General features: G+C 35.6%; 1 protein-coding gene across 1 annotated transcript in view; it reads right to left on the bottom strand.

The window, feature by feature from the left end:
- The window catches only part of LOC148951192 (membrane metallo-endopeptidase-like 1), a 130,355-nt gene that overhangs the window by 69,694 nt on the left and 37,037 nt on the right, over positions 1-23,624 (bottom strand). Inside the window, exons 6-7 of the mRNA XM_089091022.1 lie at positions 22,115-22,312; positions 7,397-7,501 (exon numbers count right to left, since the gene is read on the bottom strand). Of these exons, the coding sequence (XP_088947148.1) occupies positions 7,397-7,501; positions 22,115-22,312 (303 nt within the window). The remainder of the gene's footprint in view (positions 1-7,396; positions 7,502-22,114; positions 22,313-23,624) is intronic.

The following is a 23,624-nucleotide window of genomic DNA, read 5'->3' as shown; positions in this document are numbered from 1 at the left end:
CACTTTCGACGATTAAAAAGAGCATTAGCTCTTTGAATTTCAAATCGAATTAACCTTTTTTGAAGTTTCTACGACAATACCTTCTATAAAAAATCTTATATGTCCCCAGGGCATAACTTAAAAACTTTGCCCTGAGGGTTGTGGGGGAGTCTCCCTCCTCTAAAAGATATTTTCCATCTGGAAATCAGCTAAGCTGACAAAATGCCTATCTCAAAAATTTTGATTGGATGCGTTTGGGAGAATGATGGGCGTGAAGGGGGAGGGGGTTAGTTGCCCTCCAATCACTTTCGACTATTAAAAAGGGCACTAGCCCTTTGAATTTCCAATCGAACGAGCCTGTTTTGAAGTTTCTACGACAACGTCTTCTATAAAAGCCTTATATACCCCCAAGGTATAACTTATATCCCTTTTCCCGAGGGTTTTGGGGGAGTGGCCTCCTCAAAAAGATATTTCCTATCTGGAAATCTGCTACGCTGACAAAATGCCTATCTCAAAATTTTGATTGGATGTGTTTGGGGGAATGATGGGCGTGAAGGGGGGGGGGGCTACTTGCCCTCCAATTACTTTCGAATATTAATAAGGGCAATAGTCCTTTGAATTTAGAATCGAACGAGCCTGTTTTGAGGGTTCTACGACCACACCTTCTATAAAAGCCTTATATGCCCCCAGGGCATAGCTTATAACCCTTGCCATGAGGGCTGTGGGGGAGTGTCCTCCTCAAAACCTATTTTCTATCTGGAAATCAACTACGTTGAACAAAATGGCTATCTCACAATTTTGATTGCATGCATTTTGGGGGAAAGATGGGCTTGGGGGGGGGGCGAATTACCCTCCAATCCCTTTCGAATATTAAAATGGGAACTAGCCCTTTGAATTTTCAACCGAATGAGCTTTTTTTTTGAAGTTTCTATGACAAAACCTTCTATAAGAACCTTATATGCCCCCAGGGTATAACTTAAAACCGTTGTGGGGGAGTGTACTCCTCAAAAACACATTTTTATCTTGAAGTCAACTACGCTGAACAAAATGGCTATCTCAAAATTTTGATTGGATCTGCTTGGGGGAATGATGGGCGTGGGGGAGGGAGGGGCTAGTTGCCCTCCAATCACTTTCGACTATTAAAAAGGGCACTAGTCACTCCAATTTTTCAGTCGAATGAGCCCTTGTCAATGTTTCTACGACAACTCCTTCGATACGAAGTACCCGGGTATGGAGAAAAAAAAACACATTGTGCCCACATCGTTCTTTACTTAGGCAGCGCTAGCGCGTTGCCTATGATAGTATAACACAAATTAATTTTAATTTTTTCCTTAAGAATTCATCATAGGCACAATTTCCCAAACCTGGAATCGAACTCGTGCATGTATGAGAGACAACTACCCTAACAAAAACTAGACCATATAGCATACATTAAATCTGATTAATGATGTTTATGTTAAATGTTGCATAAAGGATCAGTCGAGTTAATGATAGGCAGCACTTTTTCTATTCCTCATCAGACAGCAGGCACTGGAACATCGCAGAGAACTGTTAAATGACTCATTCTAAAGGATATTGATGTGGCTAAAAACCTCTTGTGATTAAAAAAAAATATTTACATTAAGGAACGAACTGTAGACCATAGTAACTGAAGCAATTATATAAACTATATAAAGCATCGTTACATAAGGGCCGTTGCATTTGGTGGTTATTAATAGAAGTTTTTTGATTAATAGAAGAAATTGATGTGGCTAAAAACCTCTTGTGATTGAAAAAATTATTTACATTAAGAAACGAACTGTAGACCATAGTAACTGAAGCAATTATATTAACTATATAAAGCATCGTTACATAAGGGTCGTTGCATTTGGTGGTTATTAATAGAAGTTTTTTGTATTAAATAACAAAGTGTTGGCCATAGTAAATGATAAATTTTCTAGTGAATATCTGGGTTGTATCGGTATGTTGTTTATGGTAAAGAACAAACACTAGCACATACTAATTCATTTAATTTGACATTACAGAATCTGGGTTGTAGCGGTAGCTAGCGACCTAGTACAATTTTACATTAAAGAACGAACTATAGCCCATAGTAACTGAAATATTTAAAGAAATTTAAATTAAAAGACGATCAATAGAAAAACTAACCATTGCACATATTGGACTAAGTTTACTGCAGATTTTCTTAGGTTCGTCTCTTACTATTCTAAAGAAGAAAAATCCCAAGGCTTTTCCCTGTTTGTAATCAGATATTTATATTAAATTTATAAGAAAGGACGAACGCTAGCTCATAGTAACTGTAATATTGATTAATAGTTGTAGCCTTAGTTTAAGTGGCAGTATTATGATTGGTAAACTTTTCTGAGTATGGTGCAATATTTTACTTACTTAGCCTTTACTCGTCTCTTACCGTTCAAACAAAAAAAAGCCGTTTGTTTTTTCTGTTTTTTTTTACATCTCCTTAAAAAAGCAAGTATTGTTTATAACTTTTTTCTCAGTAACAGCTCGAAAATTTACAAGTGTTATAAATGATTTCTAATTCGTTGGAAGAAAAAATCTTAAAGTCCTTACCTGTTTAGATCATTTTGTTGCCAGTCATCGTAATTTCTTGTGTTCCACCATAAATTTCATTATCCATTTTTATTCATCTTTACTTAAGAATTCTTTTTCAATGCCTTTTGCATTAGCAGTTTAGATTCATACATCATCTTATTTTATTTATTAACGCATCACAGATAAAAAAAAACACATGTTCTCCAGTTTCTAACCACAGAACAAACTTCAAAATTCTGTTTACAATTCAATGTGATTCTCTCTGTCGTTTTGTCCATGCCTTTTTCAATAGCTGTTACAGTTCTCACATTTTTACTTACTTCCTTACTTTTGGCGGTAACCAGACGAAGAACTATCCTACCCAGCACCAAAGAATGTTGGGATGACTTACGACGACCACTTAGACCTGTTGGCTGCAGCTTCTCCGACTATCTTCAGCTAGTCTTTGTCCCATCTCCAACCGTGTCTCCTGCATCTTCTCCACAGTTACAGGTCTTGCTGGAATTTTTGCCACAGGCTCTTCTTTTGTCCTCCTGGTTTACGTTTCCAGGAGGGGGCTGGTTCGATGACAAGGACGTCTCAACATATTGTGCCTTCGGTACGGCGCAAACTGTGGCAGAGGAGTTTCAGACGACGTCTTTTAATGATAAGCGATAGCTCTTCTGATTGGCCACAGCGACTCCTTACTTCACTATTGGAAATTCTGTCCCTTCTCTTAATGCAGAGCATGTAACGAAGGCAGCGGTGATCAAACACGTCCAAAGTTCCCACGTCTTTAGCCTTGATTGGCTATGTTTCGCAAGCTTACAGTAGTATTGCTCGAACAGTTGCAACATGGATTCTGAGTTTTGTTTCAAAGTCCGAAGTCCTCTCTGATGAGAGAATCGAAGGGAGCTACAAAGTCAATAAAGGGGGATGAGAAGGGGTAGATGAATCCTGCTGGACTTCTGAAGGATGAGGCGAACTGTCAACATCTGCTCTGGACAGTCTCTGCTTGGTCTGATGCATGCTTGTTCTGGACGGGTTAACTTGTCTCGTGCGTCTTTGAATCGATTTCAAAAGAGTGACGCAGAAGATCTTCATGGCATAGCCGATCAGGGATATACCTCTGTAGTTTCCCCAAATGACCTTATCTTCTTTTTTGTATAGCGGAACGAGGACTGATACTTTTCAGTCTCTTGGGAAGGTCTTCGTCATCCATACCTGGACAAACAGCTCGGTTTGGCGGCATAGCAGAGTTGGTGAGGATTTGAACATTTCAGAAGGGATCCCATCCTCTCCTGGAGTTTTATTGTTTTTCATGCAATTCAGCGCTTTTAGTACGTCCGCAATACTTGGCAGATCGAGGTTTATTGAATAGGGATTTCTAGCAGCACTCGAGAAGGCAGGTAGATCGCACGTGGGTTTGACAGGTTTTAGTAGCTCAGAAAAATGCTCTGACTTGCGTTCTATGCGTCCTTCTTCTGTTCGGATGAGATCTCCGGACTTATCGCTACATGAGCTTTTTTTGTCACTTCTTTCAGAAGTCGGAACATTTTCCTGCTGTTGTGGCTCTTGGAAGCTTGTTCCAACTCATTCGCCAGATATGATTACTACTGTTCTGTCCCGTTTCAGTGACTGTTTAGCTACTTTGTGGGCTACTTTTAAGGGTTCTTTTAATCCTCCCGCGAGGAGCCGCTTCTTCTCGATTAGTTCTATGGTGTGGTCAGAGATCCAGGCCCGTTGTTTTCGTTTTGTGTGGCCAAGTATCTCCTCAGCAACGTTGTGTGTCGCAATTTTCATCTACGTCCATTTTTCTTCGACATGTGAAAGACGGTTCAAGGTTTCAGTTTATAAGCTTTAACTTGAAGTCGGCTTTGATTTCCGGGCATCTTTAGTTTCGACACATCAAAGCACTTCTCTGCCTTCTGTCACTTCTGCCTACAAAGGCGGTGACGGACTTAGCAAGTGAGGATATCGTGATCAGATCTATTTAAAGATCCTGTGTCTGCTCCTCTGTATACCCGGGCATCTGTGCAGGGGCTCTAGGCATTTACCCCCCTCCCCCCCCCCCGCATAAAATACCCCGGAATAAAACCACGGAAAATACCCCCCTCCTCCGTGGAAATGACCTAACCCCCCAAAAATATCACCCGCGGAGAATACCACCTCCCAGAAAATACCCCCCAGTGGAAAATAAAGCTTTCCAAATTTGAAATTTTTATTTGAGTTTTTTTTTTATTTCCGCAGGGGAAGGGAGTCTTGGTACTGGTGCGTTATGGGCAACTCACTCAAGTTTTCTTTGTGTAAAGCTCGAGAACAAAATCATTTTATTCGTTAGTTTTTTTTTCAGCTTAGCGCGAGATAAGACAAAGACAAGTGACAGAATATATGGGAAATATATAATTTGGGTTGTATATTTGCACATAGGAGAGGGGGGGGGGGCACGTATTTGGATAATTTGAAGTCAAAAAATTTTGTTAACTAAAAAAAAGAAATCCCAGTATAAAGTTAATGTAATGTTTCAATTAAGTGACTTTCATTTATGTTATTTTACTGTCTTCGTGGCCGTATATTTGGCTTTAAAATACACTTATTTATCTATCTATCTAATCTGTAGAATAATTGTACCAAACATATTTTGCATGCAGACCCACTATACTTTACCCCCCCCCCCCTAATGTGCAAATCTATAGCCCAAATTTATTTCTAAGGTAACGAAGAAACTAAAGAAAAAACCGGTGTATTCTCGAACACAGCGTACACAGCGTAAACGTGAGTGAGTGGCGCATAATGCACAAGTACCAAAATTCCTTCCCACTACGGAAATTAAAAAAATAATTAATAAAAAAACTCAAATAAAATTCTCAAAATTGGAAAGCCTTATTTTCAAGGGGAGGTATTTTCCACGGGGATATTATCTGGGGGAGGGTATTTTCCTGGCGGAGGGGGGTATTTTCCTTGGGGGGTATTTTCTAGGGGTATTTTCGGCAGGGAGAGGGTATTTTCCGGGGGGCGGGGGGTTATGCCAGCCACCCTTTTAGCTGCCCTTATAGGTCTAGTCTTACATGATGGTTCAGGTTGTGGATTGTTAATTGTTCAGGTGGTGGGGCAAAAATTTCTTTTCTTCCAACCAATTATCATTTATAACACTTGTGAATTATAACATTGGTAGATAAGTTTTTCATATTGAAGTCTTTTCAAATATATTTGATTACTGAAGCAAAACCGATTTCTAACCCCGCTGGTCTACTAAGCTTCAAACTTTTAGTTTTCTTTCTTAAGATTTTTGAATTGTTGTAATCCCTTGTTAAAATGTATACAATTATTTTTGCAATTAACAGCTTTTTGCTCTTTAAGCAATTTAATATCTTTTCATACTGTACGTCTTTTCAAACATATTTGATTATTGAATCAAGTCCGATACAGCTGGTGTGAAACTTTTGGTTTTATTTTTCAAAGTTTTTGAATTGTTTTTCAAAATTTATAAAAATATTTTTGCAAGTACCAGTTTTTTGCTCTTAAAGCAATTTAATGTCTTTTCATACAGCGGTCTTTTCAAAGGTATTTGATTATTGAACCGATTGAACCTTTTGGTTTTCTTTTTTAATATTTTTGAATTGTTATAATCCCTTGTTAAAATATACAAAAATATTTTTGTAATAGCCAGTTTTTTCCACATAAGTGTGACAAAGTCATTGCAATACTGCAATGATATGTACAAAAATGAATTCACTGATATGAATATTTTTTTTCCAAAATTAAGGCTCTTACTGAATTTTCTCAAACTTCTGACATATCTAGATCGTTTTAAAAGCGAAAATATCTCAGGATACCATTTTTTCCGAAAAAATATAGAGCCATTTTCAAGAAAAAATAAATACATACAGAAATACACAATTATTACACACTTATAAAGATAGTATTTACTTGTAAAAGTTTTTCAGTTTTGTAAAGCATTTACAAAATGCTTCTTTCCATCCCCTGTCTGGATCCTAAGGAAGATGTTCCAGGGTTCTGTGGGGGGACGGGATCCCAAATTCAGGAAGAGTGCTTAGCCTAACATTTTTAAAATTATCAAAGGGAGACAATCTCCTTCTCAACTCTTTATCTGGGTATGTATAGCTGTTTATTCATGTTTATTTGCTATACCATGGTGTATATTTACAGGTGCTTCAAAGAAAACAAAGTGTTTCTCTATTTTCACCGTCAAGCTAGAGGGTGGAGTACGAACAATTCAGCGCATAAACATCATGTTTGGAGCCAGACTTAATTTCTATGCAGTCATCGAATCGATAACCAACATTTTCTTAGAAGCACTAATTCGTAGATAGATTTTTGTAGAAGTACTAAATTAAAGAGGGAGTTATTATACAACTTTATTACTATTTCATTACCCCAAAATAACACAAACCAAAACAAAGTTCCTAACCAAAATGATTTTGTCTGGCCAACCTACAAAAGTATCAATAAAGGTAATATTCCAGTCTTTTGTTTTAGTTTTAATTCGAATTCATTCATTAGCTAATTGACTTTCCTACTTTCCATCTATTTTACTATATATTTCCAATCTATAATACTTTCCATCCTTAAGAAAAAGCAACTCGTCGTAGTAGGCAAATTTATGAAATAGGTTACTTCTAATCCACTATTTAATAGGAGTTTAAAATAGCTTTCAACTTGAAATATCAAAACTTTTAAAAATTTTTAGTTTTTCTAGCTGTAAAAGTTTTTACAGCAATGTAATGAACAAAGGATAGTAAAAAAGAAATACTAAGAAATCCATTTAAATGTCAATATTTATCAAGTAGCTGATTTAAGGTTTTAAGTACATATTCAACGTAATTCCTTATCACACTAATAATATGGTAGCAAAAGGACTTGCCTGAGCCCCACCAGGAATAGAGTCCGTAAATACTTGAAGTTCAGCAACAGTATAAGGGTTGTACATGGCTTCATTGTCACGACGATCGGCAGCGTCAACTAAAAACTGAAATAAAATAATTCAAGTATTTACATTAGCTAAGCTAAGTTAGGTGATCGATATTGAGAATCTTCTGGATAAATAAATATAACCATGTTGTGCCAGCAAAGCTAGAACATGTATAGACAACTAATGTATAGAAGGATGTTTTGCAGAAGCGCATCTTGCTACTGCCAGCCTGATCAAAGACATGGTTCTTAATTCAAAGTTAACTCTCATTTGTCCATATATATGCATACCCCAATTTAGACTGAGTAGTGTAAAAATTCTAGAAAAGAATAGGAGTCGAGTGTGTAATTTCGTGCCAAAACGATCTTAAAGTCGAAGTATGAATTTCGATCATGCAACAGTGGCATGCTCTATGAAAGCAGCAAATACAATGGCAGCTCCTACTATACTCGTAACTCTAAGAAATTAATCTAAACACATCTAAATAAATTTTTTTACAACAGGTTTCATTGTCCTATTGAATTTCTAAGAAATTGAATAATAAAAGACAATGTCGTTTAAAATAGGCCTAGAAATTAATTTTAGTAAAGCCGGCTTTTGTTTTTATCTAGTGGTATTGTGTAAGCTACGTCAAAATAACAATATTTAGGTGACGTTAATTGGCTACCGAGTTTGACGGAGTTTGTCCAATTTTTCGCAGACAACGTCAAATGAAGACACAGATAAATCCAACAATGATGGCTTAGCATCAAGGGGTGAGGCCAATAGAGGTAAGTAGTCTCTTGACCGCTGAAAAAAAAATTGTAGACAATTCCCCTGGATAACATGTATCAAATCGTCCTCAGTCTTTCGAATCGCTCATATTTCAGAACCATATTCAACCAAAGTCAATACCATTGCTTCCAACATTCTAATCTTTCTTCATAGATATTTCTTACTATTCTTTCAAACTTTTCGACTGTGAAGAACAACCTAGGCTTTGTCAATTCTACTTTTAATATCTTCACTACCTTCACCATCCTTACTAAGAGACCTACCCAGGTAAGTGAAGCTATCCACTTAATGAATCTTCTCGTTATCCAACATCACCTTTTCCCCTTCATTTATTTCCAGTTTATTTGACTTAGTTTTCTTAAAATTAATTTTTAAACTTATTCTTGCATCCTGAATTCTCAATTCATATTACTAACATTGTCATCTAAGACACTGAAATCATCAGCACAATCTAACTCTATGAGAATTTTACTTTGCCACTGGAATCCATGCTCACCTATAGCCTTTTCCGTGTTTCTTAGGACAAAGTCTATCACAACGATCCATACAAATAGAGATAGAAGGTAAACTTGCTCAACTCCCGATTCAATACAAAACTACCAACGAGCCTCATTTTCTACCTTAAAAGTAGTAATGCTATTCTCGTATGTAGCACAAACCACAATATTTTATTTATCAATATTGTATTTAGCATACCATACAAGAGCTTCGCAAAAGCTCTTTTGGCAGCTGAACCAACCGTTTGTTAATTTATTATAAAACTGAGGACTAAAGGGTTCTGATGACTAAGGCATTTCTCAACTAATCTAAGAGCAAAATATGGTCGACGGATCCTTTCTCCTTCCTGAGATCACACTGTTCTTCTCTTAAAACATTGTGTACAGTATCTCTAAATCTAAAAACTATCATCACACTAAATAATTCGCTTCCTACAGAAAAAAAGCTAATGTCTGTAATTACCGCACTCCCTCTTATCAACTTTCTGATAGAGGGTTAAACTAAATTTTTTCCTAAAATGGCTAGGTATTTCCCATTTTCAAAAACCCCATTCATACGCTTCAATCATTTATCTGTAACTTCACAGCCACTATATTTAAGAAACTTATTTACTAAATATCAGTACCTGGGGAACTTATTATTGTTTTTTTCCAGATATTTTACTATTATGCTGTCTTGCTTCATCTTCCAGATCCACATCAACTGAATCATTGACCTCCAATTCACAGCTACTTTAATCATATTTTGATGCTGCCTCCACTTTCCTTACGCTCCTCTTATTCTCACGTGATCTATCACTCATTTACTTTTGGCTCAAACTCCTCCTCTCTTTTATTAAACTTAAAGCATTGTCAGTAATATTTTTAGCTGCAGTTTCAATATTTCCTCGCAAAGACACCGTCTGCTACTTCATAAGCCATTTTCTTGAAATTATTCCATCTATCTTCTATATTGTCAAGTTTCAGTTCAACTGTTCCAGGAAAGTTTCTCCCAAATTCTCATTCTGGACTCAACAAACGTCCTAAATTTCCGCAAGGTAGCTAATGTATTCAAACTCCAGTTTTAAACTAATCATAGACACTGTTAGATGGTGGTCTTTAGTTTTTATCGCGCTTCACTAGGTTAAAGCTGCCGCTGCAACAATGACTTCAAAACATCAATAATAGCAGTCTTATATGCTCTACTATCTTGTACCGATCTTGCCAGGCTTCAGTTTACGAAGGTATATTCATCAAGGTCGGCCGTCTTATCATCATGGGAATAGCACTTTAACATATGACCATTTTAAGACTAAATACTGTTAAGGTTGCAACTAGATTGTTATACGTACCTATAAAATTACAGCAATCTATAACCGTTACTATTCTCCTTTCCGACACCGAATTTAACTAGGCTAGGAAACCATCTATCCCTTATTCTACCAACCAGGGCGCTAAAATTCCCTAATAGAAATGTTTTATTTCTAACTTAGCTCCTGTCTTTTTTTCCCGTAGCTGCAAGTCAAATTCATTTGAGGCAACAATGAATTTGAGGTGAACACCATCTGAGGTGAAAACAATGACAAAATATCTGGATATTTCTATTACATACAGTGATCGTCATCACCAAATATCTGTTGTTTCTCATCAAATTATCTGCTGATGACAATCACTGTGTAAGTGATCGAAATAATATATTTTGTAATTGTTTTCACTGTCATTGTCATTGTTTTCCTTTTATTAAAAAGGATTTATCCCTATCTGAACTCTTATTTGTACGTCACGGAAAGGCAGCGTGGTCTTCAAAAATACTTACCTCAAATTTATAATTTGTTTTAAAGGAAGCTGTCATTAATAAACCACATATTCATTTATCAGTCACTGAATTAGAAAGGTAGGAGAAGACGAGATCAATATGTTACTGAATTACACCGAAGTTAAAAGTTTCAGACAGTGGTTGGTAATGAACTATAATTAAGCGCAACTCGTTGTAATAGCAATGCTAGCAACCTCGAAGGATTTACCACCTTAATTGAATTGGAAATTATTATCTACCCTTTTAGAACCATAAAAAAGGATAAGGCATATTATTTACTTGGATTAAGAAGGGATTAATTATAATTAAAGATTGAATCGGACCGGCTCAAAGCAAGATTTATGGCGACTCCCTGGTAAGGCAATCTAGTCTAGGCAAACCTAACAAAGAAGAGGCAGAATTAATTCAGCCGAACCTTTTCTGGCTGGGGACAAGGTGAAAGATCGAAGGCCTTTGGAGCAAGACCATTTAGAGAATCGATGCCCGGAATCCACAGACGGGCATGTTTTCTAGCGTCAAGTTATGTGTGATGATTATATCGTTTGGACATTAGTTATAAAATAATCATACATGGTCCAATACCGTGTTTCTGGCTCATAACTTGCTTTTGTAGGGAAAGCGTTTTGGTCTTGAACAGCCAAAGGTGTGGAATACTAATCCTAATCTAACACAAAATGAAAGTTTAATCTGATTCTGTTAAAAAATGGAATTATCTTTAATTCTTCTTATTTATAACTTCCTTGGCAACAAGTCTAAAATGAAAGCATGGTTTTATTTAACTACAATAAATTCCAAGAAAAACGTAACATGCTTCTAATGAATGCACACTAGATCAATTTTGACCGTATGTCTAACATAAAAACTAGAACATAAAATGTCGATAATGACTCATTAAAAAGTTTCATTTGAGGACTATATATCCAACAAATAAAACATACCATACTTCAGACAGTAATAACACGTACTACATTTCAAACACATAATGGGCATTTTTATAGTTTAAGTCAGGTGAAACTGGCTGCCGTTATAGATAAGAGATATAACTGTCATTCTGATGAAAAAGAGTTCTGAATAAATACAGATGAAACTCAATCTGCAAGACCATTGGTGCTGTCCGAATATTTCTTTATTTTGCTGTTTTCAAAATAAAAAAGAGTTTATAATCGTTTTGTGGAGGTATTTATGGAAAATTCTAAAATTAGCGAATCTTATGTTCTTTAATAGAATTTCCAGTAAAATTACTTTTGTGCATTAATGATCGAATCTTCATTGCTCAGTCCAAAAATTGAATTTTATAAGCATGCATCTTGCATAATTGCAATCTAAGGTAGTAATTTCTATGTGTAATTAGTCGTCATAAATGACTATTATGCCAAATTCAAGAAAATTCACGTTATTCTAATTTAAGTGTCTTAAAGAATGATGGCTGACAAATATTAAAAGCTGACAAACCCAAACTTTCAATAGAACCCAAGACAAATTGATGGGAACAAAACCTTTAAAGTAATAAATTAAAAAGAAAAGAAATAAAAACTCGAAAGGCAAGTCTCAAATATATATGAATGAAATAATTCGTGATATATGAATGATTAATTTAAAAAAAAATTCCACAAAATACATTTTTCAAAGAAAAGTAAAGAACTCAATGAAACCAAAAATGAGCAAAAATAAAATAAAATAATTTACCAAGCGTGAAACTACCACAAATCAGCATCGATAAATAAATGAAACAAAAAGCTAACAGAAATTACAATAAATAACCGAGTCAAAGTCAAAATGAGCAGAAATTAGTATGAGTAGGGCTCAAAACCCCCTATGCCTCCCCAAGGCCAGAACATAATTTGCACTTCACAGAAAAAATGTAAATTTTTTACTTTTATAACTTTAATAAACCAAGTAATATCAACATTTTGATATCAGTCTACATAGTATATCTATTTTATGGTGTAGAAATATCAGTATATGTATATTAAACTGGCAATACACGTTCATTTGTATTTGTGCCAGTGAAGTGCAAATTATGTTCTGGCCTTGGGAAGGCGCAGAGGTTTTGAGCCCTACTCATGTTGATTTCTGCTCGTTTTGAGTTTGACTGGGTTATTTATTGTAATTTCTTTTCGTTTTGGATTTCACTTATTTATCGATGCTGATTTGTGGTAGTGTCAAGATTGGTAGATTTTTTTATTTTGTTTTTGCTCAGGTTTGGTTTAATGGAGTTCTTTACTTTTCTTTGAAAAACTTATTTTGTGGAAAAACTTTTTTAATTAATTTCTGCTCGTTTTATATTGACCTAGTCTTTTCAGGGAAAAAGAAAATAATACTTTAAATCTTTTCGTTTTTTAAGACTATATGGTTTGGACCTGCTATTTGTATGCTGGAGAAAAGTTTTCAGCAATTTTTAACAACATATATTCTTTTAAAAATATGTACACAAATAGTAGTGTTTAATTCAGTTTCATACCTCCTCTAGTTGACCTGAAATAGAAAATTTGATACCATTCGCAAAAAAAAACAAATCTGTTTACTTTCTTTGATAGCTTAGATACACTTACGCTATTTTGATTTGGTTGAATTTTAAGAGCAGAAGTAGCCTCGAAAACTTAAAAATCAGAAGTAGCCCTTCAATCGTTCTTGGGATTCTGCTGAGATGCCTTATTGGGAATTACCATTAACACAGTGCATTTTGATTTAATCTTAAGGCAATATTCAGTTTTTAAACATAATGGGGAAATGGGAAGGTGGGCGTGGGAGGGGGAATATTTGCCCTCCAATCACTTTCGACAATAAAAAAGGCATTAGATCATTCCATTTTCAATTGAATGAGCCTTTTTTTCAAGTTCCTACAACATCTCCTTCGATACGAAGTGCCCTGGTAAAAAAAAATAATAATAATAATACATTGTACTTACATCGATTTTTACTATAAAAATGTCAAGTTCCAATCACTTTTGACTACTAGAAAGGGCACTAGCCCTTTCAATTTCCAATCGAATTGATCCCTTTTTGAGTTTCTACGACAGCACTTTCTATACATACCTTATATGCCCTCAGGGCATAAATTACAACCCTTGCCCTGAGGGCTGTGAGGGGGTTGTCATCCTCAAAGATTTAATTTCCAGAACTTTCAACTACTTTAAACGAAACGGCTATCTCAAAATTTCAATTGGATGTCTTTGGGGAAATGGTGGGCGTGAGAGGGGCGTTAGTTGCTCTCCAATCACTTTTAAATATTAAAAAAGGCACTAGCTCTTTCAATTTCCAGTCGAATGAGCCCTTTTGAATTTTCTATGACAGCGCTTTCAAGAAAAACCTTATATGCCCCCAGGGAATAGCTTACAGGCCTTACCCTGAGGGCAGGGGGGGGGTCATACTTAAAGACCCAATTTCCGGAGAACTTTCAACGACATTTAACAAAATGGCTTTCTAAAAATTTTGATTGGATGTGTTTGGGGAAATGGTGAGCGTGAGACGTGGGTTAGTTGCCCTCCAATTACTTTCGACTATTAAAAAGGGCAGTAGCCCTTTCAGTTTCCAATCGAATGAGCCCTTTTTGAAGTTTCTTTGGCAACACTTTCTATAAAAACCTTATGTGCCACAGGGCATAACTTACAACCCCTGCCCTGAGGACTGTGAGGGGGTTGTCATCCTCAAACACATAATTTTATCTCAAAAATTTGATTGGATGTGTTTGGGGAAATAGTGGGCGTGAGACTATTAAAACTAGCACTAGCCGTTTCAATTTCCAATCGAATGATTCCTTTTTGAATTTTCTACGACAACGCTTTGTAAAAAAAAAATTGTATACCCCCAGGGAAAAACTTACAACCCTTGCCCCGAAGGCTGTGGGGGGGAATTTCATCCTAAAAAACATAACTTCCGGACTTTTAAACTATGTCGAACAAAATGCCTATCTCAAAATTGTGATTGGATGTGTTTGGGGAAATGGTGGGTGTGAGAGGGGTGTTAGTTATCCTCGAATCACTTTCGACTATTAAAAAACACACAAGCACTTCTAATTTCCAATCGAACGATCCCTTTTTGAAGTTTCTACAACATCACTATCTAGAAAAACCTTATATGCCCCCAGGGCATAACTTACAACCCTTGCCCAGAGGGCTCTGACGGGGGTTATCATCCTCAAGGATCTAGTTTCTAAGACTTTTAACTATGTTGAACATAGATATCAAAAAATTTGATTGGATGTGTTTGGGGAAAAGTTGGGCGTGGGAGGGTGGGCTAGTTGCCCTCAAGTAAATTACGACTATTAAAAAGGGCACTAGCCCTTTGAATTTCCAATCAATGAGCGGTTTTTCAAGTTTCTACGACAAAATTGCCAATAAAAACCTTATATGCCCCCAGGGCAAAACTTACATCCCTTACCCTGAGGGCTGTGGGGAGTGTCATCCTCAAAGATATAATTTCCGGACCTTTCAACTACTTTGAACAAAATAGCTATCTCAAAATTTTAACTGGATGTGTTGGGATAAATTTTAGGCGTGGAATGGGCGTTAATTACCTTCCAATCACTTTCGACAATAAAAAAGGTCACTAAATATTTTAATTTCCAATTAAATAAACCCTTTTTGAAGTTTCTGCGACAACACTTTCTATAAAAAAAAACCTTATATGCCCTCAAGGCATAATTTACAACCCTTGCCCCTAGAGCTGTGGGGGAGTGTCCTCCTCAAAAAGATAATTTCTATCTGGAAATCAACTACGCTGAACAAAATGGCTATCTCAAAAGTTTGATTGGATGTGTTTGGGGGAATGATGGGCGTAGAAGGGGTGTTAGTTGTCTTCCAATCACTTCCGACTGTTCAAAAGGGCACAAGCCACTTCAATTTCTAATCGAATGAGCCCTTTTCGAAGTTTTTACGACAACTCCTTCGATATGATGTGCCCTGGTCTAAAGGGAAAAAATAATACATTGTGCCAAAATCGTTATTTACTTAGGCAGCGCGATTGCGATGCCTATGATATGTAAATAAGAAATTCGTGGCAACGAAATCATGTTCAGGGTTGTGCTAATAACGAACTTGTGCTAATAATAGCTGAAACTTTTAAAAACAAGAAATTTTAATAACAATACATACATCGAAAGGAGTTGCACTCTTTAAGGTGGTTCTAGATATTTATAATTCATCAAGTTTAAAGTTACCCACCAAAGGTCACAAGCCTGAGAAACTTTACCTTCTTTTGAAAAAGTGAGACATTCCAAGAAGGAGACTGACCTTGATCAAAACTAGACCTTTGGTGTCAAGATCCCGTGGAGTGTTGCAACAACCGTAACCCACAGGTCACAGTTACGAAAAAAAGCAACTATATTTTCGGGGTAATAAGGGTTTATGCTCCCGTATCACGTGTGCAGACGTGTTATGATTATTGTGAGTTATTTTTTGTTAATGTCAACGTGTAATTAAAGATATCCTGAAGTAAATTCTGTGTATTAGAAGTAATAACCAAACTCTGTATCTGCATTATTTTTGTTTTCATATGTATTAAGACTGCGTAAGTCACCATGGCTAATAAATATCTGTGAATCAGTTCATTGGGTAAACCTTTATTTTATTAATTTTTAGGGAAAAATAAAAAAATCAGGACTTCTGTTTCGAAATGAATTCTGTTTCGAGTGAATTTCCGGTATTTTTTTCAAAAAATTCACGACAGTTTTTTTTTTTTTTTTTTTTTTTTTTCGCCAAGTAATTACCTCTTAAACATAATAAGAAACACGGGAACTTTTTTTGATTGACAAGAGATAAAATGAAGTTCTATCAGTATTCAAAGTGGTCTGATTTCTAAAAAGTTAAGCTTCTAAGGTAGGGCATTTTACTTCGACAAAATATGATTCACAGAATCAAAAGACTAAAACCCAAGAAGACACATTATATCTGGATGACAAATTCAAGTTCCAGTTCTTAGAAGATCAAGATCTGTTCATCCGGGTTGGAATAAAGGATTCTATCTATAGAAGGTTATCCTGTCTACAAAAAAGTTATCTCTAGAAATCCAAGGAAATCGATGCACGATGACAACTAAAGAAATTATTTCCGAGTGTACAGTTCAGTTTTCCGATATAGAAGAGTGAATGTGTTCTAGTCTACTTTTGATGACATTAAAAGTCTAAAAGTCTTAAAAGCCTTTTAGGATGATAGAAAAGAGAATTGAATGAATCGAAACAATTCACTTTATTTGAGGGGATAATGTGTAAACCCAAGTTTTCTCTAAAATTGTCCTAAATCAGTTTTTTAATTACCATAGCTAAATTTTTGCCCTGCTGTACCATCAGTTTGTTCGAACATCTCTTTATTTTTAGTACAGGTAGCGCAATAGCACTGCCTAAGTGATCGGGAGGCAACTAGCCCCCCATGCCCTCTTTTCAACAAATACATATGATCGAAATTTTTAGAAACCATTTCGTCCAAAATAGTCCAAAGATCATTTAACAATGACTTCAGGGTTGGCAAAGCCCTCCAGAACCCAGGGACGAAGGTGGTAAGTTATACCCCGGGTATAACTATTTTATTATGCAGAGCTGGAAGGTTCAGCAATTATATTTTTGGGGATGTCAACCCCCCACCCCTTCCCCCAGCAGCCATCAGGGTAAGGGCTGTAAGTAAGGTAATCAGTCCATTGTTCCATATAGTATATTTTATTGAGAAGGGTGGGCGCGTTTGACCTTTACTTTCCAAAAAGACGAAAGGTACTCAGATTAGCCTTTCAGAGAATATTGAGTGGAGTGTAAACTAAATCAAAACACGCTATGTGGCATACGGGTTTTCAAAAGGGCGCAACTCAGGAATGACTGAATATAATAATTTGGAACTTTCAGGATATAAGATAATCAATTTACCGAAAAGACGATATTTGCACGCTATTACTGCTGCTACTACAACTATCACTAGCGCTACTACTACCACTACTACTACTACTACTACTACTAGTACTAATACTATTACTACAACCGCTGACACTACTGCTTCAGGAGCGAGTGCTACCAAGGCTGAGGATATTGAAATGAACATCAAAGAAAACTCTCAGTGGCTGAGGTAAAATCTGATCTAAATAAAATACAATATTTGCACACAGATTGTCAAAAGGACGTATCAGGAATTTTTTAGAACAGCTTACTGTATAAAGATGAAATATTCTCAATATCCTCTCAATATTCTCTGAAAGGCTAATCTGAGTACCATACTGAACAAAATAATTCAAAAATAATTTTTTGAAGATATATCTTCAAAAATTGTAGTGAGAACCAGATAAAGAACCAGTTCTCACTACTTTTTTGAAGAACTCTGGTTTGTAGTAATTTTTATTCGTTTCAAACTTGATTTGCATATTAAATTTCAGTTTCACTTGATTTAAGATTTATTGATTTATTTATATTAGTACCTATTGCATGTTTGTTTGCTATGATTGTTTATTCAATTTTTGTTCGTTTTAAGCTTGAATTGTATATTAAGTTTAAGCTTTACTCGTTTTAAGATTCATTTATTCATTTATATTAGAACCTGTTGTATGTTTCTTTGCTATGATTTCTTATTTAATTTATGTTCATTTTGGGCTTCATTTGTCCTTTAGTAGTAATTTCTGGTCGTTTTGAGTTTGAGTTATTGTAGGTTTCTATTTCTTAGGATCTAAAGTTTTGTATGGCCTTTCCTTTTTTTGAAAAAACATCATTTTCGGAAATTTTTTTTTTTTAATTAGTTTCTGTTCGTTTTTGATTGCCAAAGTTTCAAGTTTTTCAAAGTTTCCCTTCTCAAAATAATTTTTTATTCCAAATAAATTCCACAATAAAGCTATATATGTCTTTAAACAGTCTTGGCAACAACTAACAGAATGAAACTGAATATTTGAGATATAATGATAGTAGTTGCTGAAAGTTATTCAAAACCAACAAAAACTAACATGAGTAGTGCTGACAATCCTTACGCCTTCTCAAGACCAGAACATAATTTTGACTTTACTGAAAACAAAATATATTTTAAATGTTTTCACTTTTTTTACTTTAATAAATCAAAAATTCTTGAAACTTTAAGGAACAAATATCAGTATATGTATATTAAACTAAAAATCCACGGTGATTTTTTTTTCAGTAAAGTACAACTTATGTTCTGGTCTTAAGAAGGCATGGAGGCTGTCAGTACTAGCCATTTAAATTTTTCCTCGTTTTGAGTTTGACTCGATTATTTATTGTAATTTTTGTTCGTTTGGGTTTCATTTATTTATTTTTGGGGCTTTTTGGTAGTTTTACGCTTGGAAGATTATTTGACTTTATTTCTACTCATTTTTGATTTAATGGGACTCTTTACTTTTCTTTGAAAAACAAGTTTTGTGGAAAAGTTTTTAAAATTAATTTCTGTTCGATTTTTATTGGCATAGTCTTTTTCGTGAAAAAAAATATTTTATATCTTTATGCTTTTTCTATGAGAATCTATTGTCTGGCTGGCTATTTAAATTGTTTAATTTGTTAATGGTATTGTTTAATTTAATTTTATACCTCCTCAAGTTGACCTGAAAAATAAAAATTAATATCATTCCCAAAAAATTGTAAGAATTCATGCGTTTGGAAAATGAATAGGCTTGGGAAGGCTGTCTGCCCTCTAATCTCTTTTGACTCTTTGAAAGGGTACTAGAACCTTTTTATTTAGTTCAAAATCCGCCTAACTACTCTTTGAAAGCTTCACCTTAATACTCTTACCTTGGGTATTAGCAATTGTTGCAGTACCATTAGTAGCAGCATGCGCATAGCACCTTTGGTTTCTTCAACGCCCCTTCAACACACGCTGAAAGTTTAGATTGAATACCATTAACCTTTCATGAGGCATTCCTGGTAAGTCCTCTTAACAACCTGTGTTTCATAGTGTGTTTTGATTCAGATCCGTACACAGTTTAAATATTTCCCAAATTTTTCATCTTAAAACGCTTAGTTTTAGTAGCAGCAGCAGTAGTAGTAGCAGTAGAATTAATAGTATTAGCATTAGTTTAGTCGTAGTAGCAGTAGAGTAGTAACAACAGTATAAGTAGTAGTAGTGTGAGCAGAAGCAAACGGATGCAAATATTTTCTTTTGGTCAGTTCAACCTTCCCAAAAAAGCCCTGTTAGTTTCAACTTCACACACTAAACTATTCCAAAGATATTGCTGGTTCATCCTTTTGATGACCTACATACAGACGGCGTGTCGTGATTATTCCCCCCCCCCCCAAAAAAAAAAAACAACAACAAAAAACAAAAACAAAACAAAATAAGTCCTTGAAAATTTGACTTTCATACGGTTAGGTATAGTTGTAATAGTAGTAATAGCAGTAGTTTTTTTTATTACTAGTAGTAGTACAAATAGTAGTATCGGTAGTACTAGTAGCAAAAGCAGTATAAATGTATTGCCTTTACCAGTAGTTGCAATAGAAGAAGTAGTTGAAGTAGTAGTAGTAGCAATAAATATAACAGTGATAGAAGTAATAGCAGTAGCGTGCACATATTGCCTTTTGGTCAGATGATTTTCCCCTTTTACCGTTCTCTGAAAGTTCCAAATTGATAACCAAGTCAGTTTTTGAGATACACTCTTTTGAAAATATGTGTACACATAGCACCTTTTGTTTTAGTTCAAGTTTTCCCTCAGTATTGTAAATGAAGTATATTAGTAGTAGTAGTAGTTATAGCAGAAGTAGGAGCGGTAGTTATAGTAGTAGTGGCAGCATGCAAATCCTCCATTTTTTATCACCTCCCTTGTTATTTACTGAAAGTTCCAAATTAATACACCAAGTCATTTATGAGTTATGCCCTTTTGATAATCCGTATACACATAACATGTTTTTGATTTAGTTCAACACCCCCTCACCATTCTCTGAAAGGCTCACCTGAATTCCTTCTGTATTTTAAGAAAATAGAGTTGAAACATACAAACCTTTCTCAATAACACATACTATATGTAAACAGTGAACGAATTGCCTAACGGCCCTTAACCTGAGGACAATGGGGAGGCTGATATCACCAAAAACATAATTACTGATTCTTTCAACAATACTTTTCAAATTAATTCTCTTAATATTTGGTCGGATGTGTTTCGGGGATGATAGGCTTCTGGGGTGGGGGCTGGTTGCCCCCCCCCCATTTACTTTTGATTTTTAAAAAGGGCACTAGATCTTCCGGACTTCCAATCAGATGAGCCCCATTCGACCAAAAATTAATACGACCATCCATTCCACTCTGGAGGGTTGTGTCCACCCTGGAGGCACTGTTATATACTCTTTAAACTATTGTGAACGAAATGGTTATCTCATAATTTTGATCAGATGCGTTAGTGCAAAAAAGGAAGTCAGGGAGGAGGGGGGGGGTTGTTTCCCTCAATAATTTTGACTCTTACAAGCGAACTAGAACTTTCAATTTCTAATCAAATGAGCATTCTCTAAACTTAATACATCCACCCCCTCCATAAAAAGCTTATATGCCCCCGGGCATGACTTCTCTTGCGCCCAGACTCTGGGGCTTTGTCAACCACAAAGGATTTGTTATGTGATTTTTGGGTTGTTTTTGAGCAAATGGCTATCTTAAAATTGTTATCAGATACATTTTGGGGAAATAAATCGTAAAAGCGGCGGAGGGATAGTTCCTGCTACACGAAGTGCCCTGGTCTAAAACAATAAGGATTGGATAGCTGCCCTCCGATCACTTTGACTCTTAAAAAAGCCAATGTAACTTCTGATTGCCAGTCCAATGAGCCCCAATCGAAGTTTATACAACCACCCTTTCTATAAAAACCTTACATGCCCCCAGGACATAACTTACAACCCTTGCCCAGGGGGCTATGGGCGGTTGTCATCCTCAAAGACTCATATCCGGACCTTTCAACTACGCTAAACAAAATTTCTATCTAAGAATTTTGATTGGATGTGTTTGCAGAAATGGAGGGCGGTAGGGGGGATGGTTGCCCTCAAATCACTTTTGAACATTGAAAAGGGCACTAGCACTTTCAATGTCAAATCAAATTAACCCTTTTTAAAGTTTCTATGACAATCCCCTCTATACGACGTGCCCTGATCTAATTATTTGACTTTATTTCTGCTCATTTATGGTTTGTTAAAAACCTCTTTTTTTAAAACTTATTTTATGGAAAAAGTTTTTTTTTAATTAATTTCTTTTAAATGGTCTCTACAACACTAAACCATTTCAGACGAATTTCCCCCGATGTTTAAATATGTAACTAGGTAAATTAAGGGTAAGTGATAAACAGAGGCTGTAATCAACTTATACATTAAGTAAGGAAGGCATGTATTCAATTCCAAAGAATTGTTGCTGAAAATACAAATTTGACTAGAAACACTTGGGGTGACAGCCTGTTAAAAACCTTTTACAGACTCAGAGTTTATATAAAAAGATCAAAATAATTTTTTTTTCAAACAAAAGTAAAATACCTTGTCGAACAAATATTATTCTGTATACAAGTGGGGCACCGCTTATATACAGAGTAACTTTTGTTCTTTTTAATTTTTAATGTTGCTGTTTACTTTCTTCTGAAAATTAAATGTTTTTTAAAGTTGTTTCTGAAAAAGCAGGCAATTCTCCATTTGTTGTTAGTTCAGCCAAGGTGTATACTAGAAAAACTCACCTCAGCCATTTCAGATTCGAAATGTACAGTTCCCTCTAAATCATGGCTGTCTTGAGGCAGTGAGTCAACATTCGGGTTAAAAGTATGAACAACCAGATCAACATAGTTGAGGTATCCTTGATATAATTCTATTTTCTCGGGATCAGCGGTAATATTTAGGAGACGGGAACGCGAAAGTGTTAAAGATGGTTGATCAATCTAACATAGAAAAAATGATAAAAATTAGTGAGTTTGACTAGGCAAGATAATAATGGTACTATTACTGCTACTAATAAGAAGTTACTGAAGCACTAAGCCGCTTGATACCAGCTATAAAAACTCTTCCTCCTCTCCAATCTGCTCAATACTTCACTCTTTACCCCCTATCATGGATTCCTAATTTCCTGTAAAACCTTTTCAATGACCAAACGCATTATGTTTAGCCCCAAATAACACCCAAAAAGATAATTCTTTGGTAATCTGTCATCTCTTATTCGTGAAATGTGGCCTAGCTATCTTAATCTTTCTTTCACTATAGTCCTAAAAGGTGTGATCGAAACACATTTTTTGCATTGTCTCTTGTTTGCTATTCAGTCTTTCAAGGGTACCTAAAACAATCCTTATACAATTCTTCCGGAAAACATTGAGCAAATATTCCTCAGCGTTCCGAGCGCCCACGTTTGAGAGCGATACTTAACCACAGTCAATGCCATGGTTTCGAATGTTCCATCTTTCTTTGCAGGCTTATCTTCCTTTTCTTCCAGCTCTTTTAACTGTGAAAAAAACACTCTATGTCTTGGCTATTTTACTTCTTACATCCTCACTGCATCTACCATTTGTAGTAATAAAACTACTCAGGAAAGTGAAGCTACCCAGTTGACTGATTTTATGGCTACCTAAAATTACCTCTTCACCCTAATTTATTCCTTGTCCTTTCAGTGACTTTGTTGTTTCAACACTCATTTTCGGGTCTACTTTTGCACCCTAAACAGTCATAATCTCCAAAATTCATTCGTTTCCCTAGCATTTTTATCTAGCACACTCAAATCGCATGTACAATTTAAGTCTACGGAAGGTTTATTTTCCTATTTCATACCATCTTCCAACATAGCCTTTGCTGTGTTCATTAGGGTAAAGTCCATCAAAGCAATCCATATAAACGGCGATAGGACAGAACCCTGCCTAACTCTTAATCCCACACCAAACCAACTACTATCCTCACATCATACCTTAACCGTAGCAACATTATTCTAGTACATAGCACTTTTCAATTGAATGTATATATCTAGTATACCACGCAAGTGTTTAGCACTTTCACTAAAGCTTTTCAATCAGCTAAATCAAAAATCTGTTTATGATCTATAAGAAAGCTTTTCCATCAGCTAAGTCAAACGCCTGTTCATGATCTATAAGAATGAAGACTACAGGTATCTGATGATTAATATGCTTCTAACCTACTAATCGAAGAGTAAAAATTTGGTCAATATATTTTGTCTTCAGTAAAGTGAAAATTATGTTTTTCTGTTCGATT

This window comes from Artemia sp. Qi Xiang Cuo, chromosome 6 (assembly GCF_049724085.1).
Source record: "Artemia sp. Qi Xiang Cuo chromosome 6, ASM4972408v1, whole genome shotgun sequence".
In the NCBI taxonomy this organism is placed as follows: domain Eukaryota; kingdom Metazoa; phylum Arthropoda; class Branchiopoda; order Anostraca; family Artemiidae; genus Artemia; species Artemia sp. Qi Xiang Cuo.
This window is presented reverse-complemented; position numbering and strand designations above follow the sequence as displayed.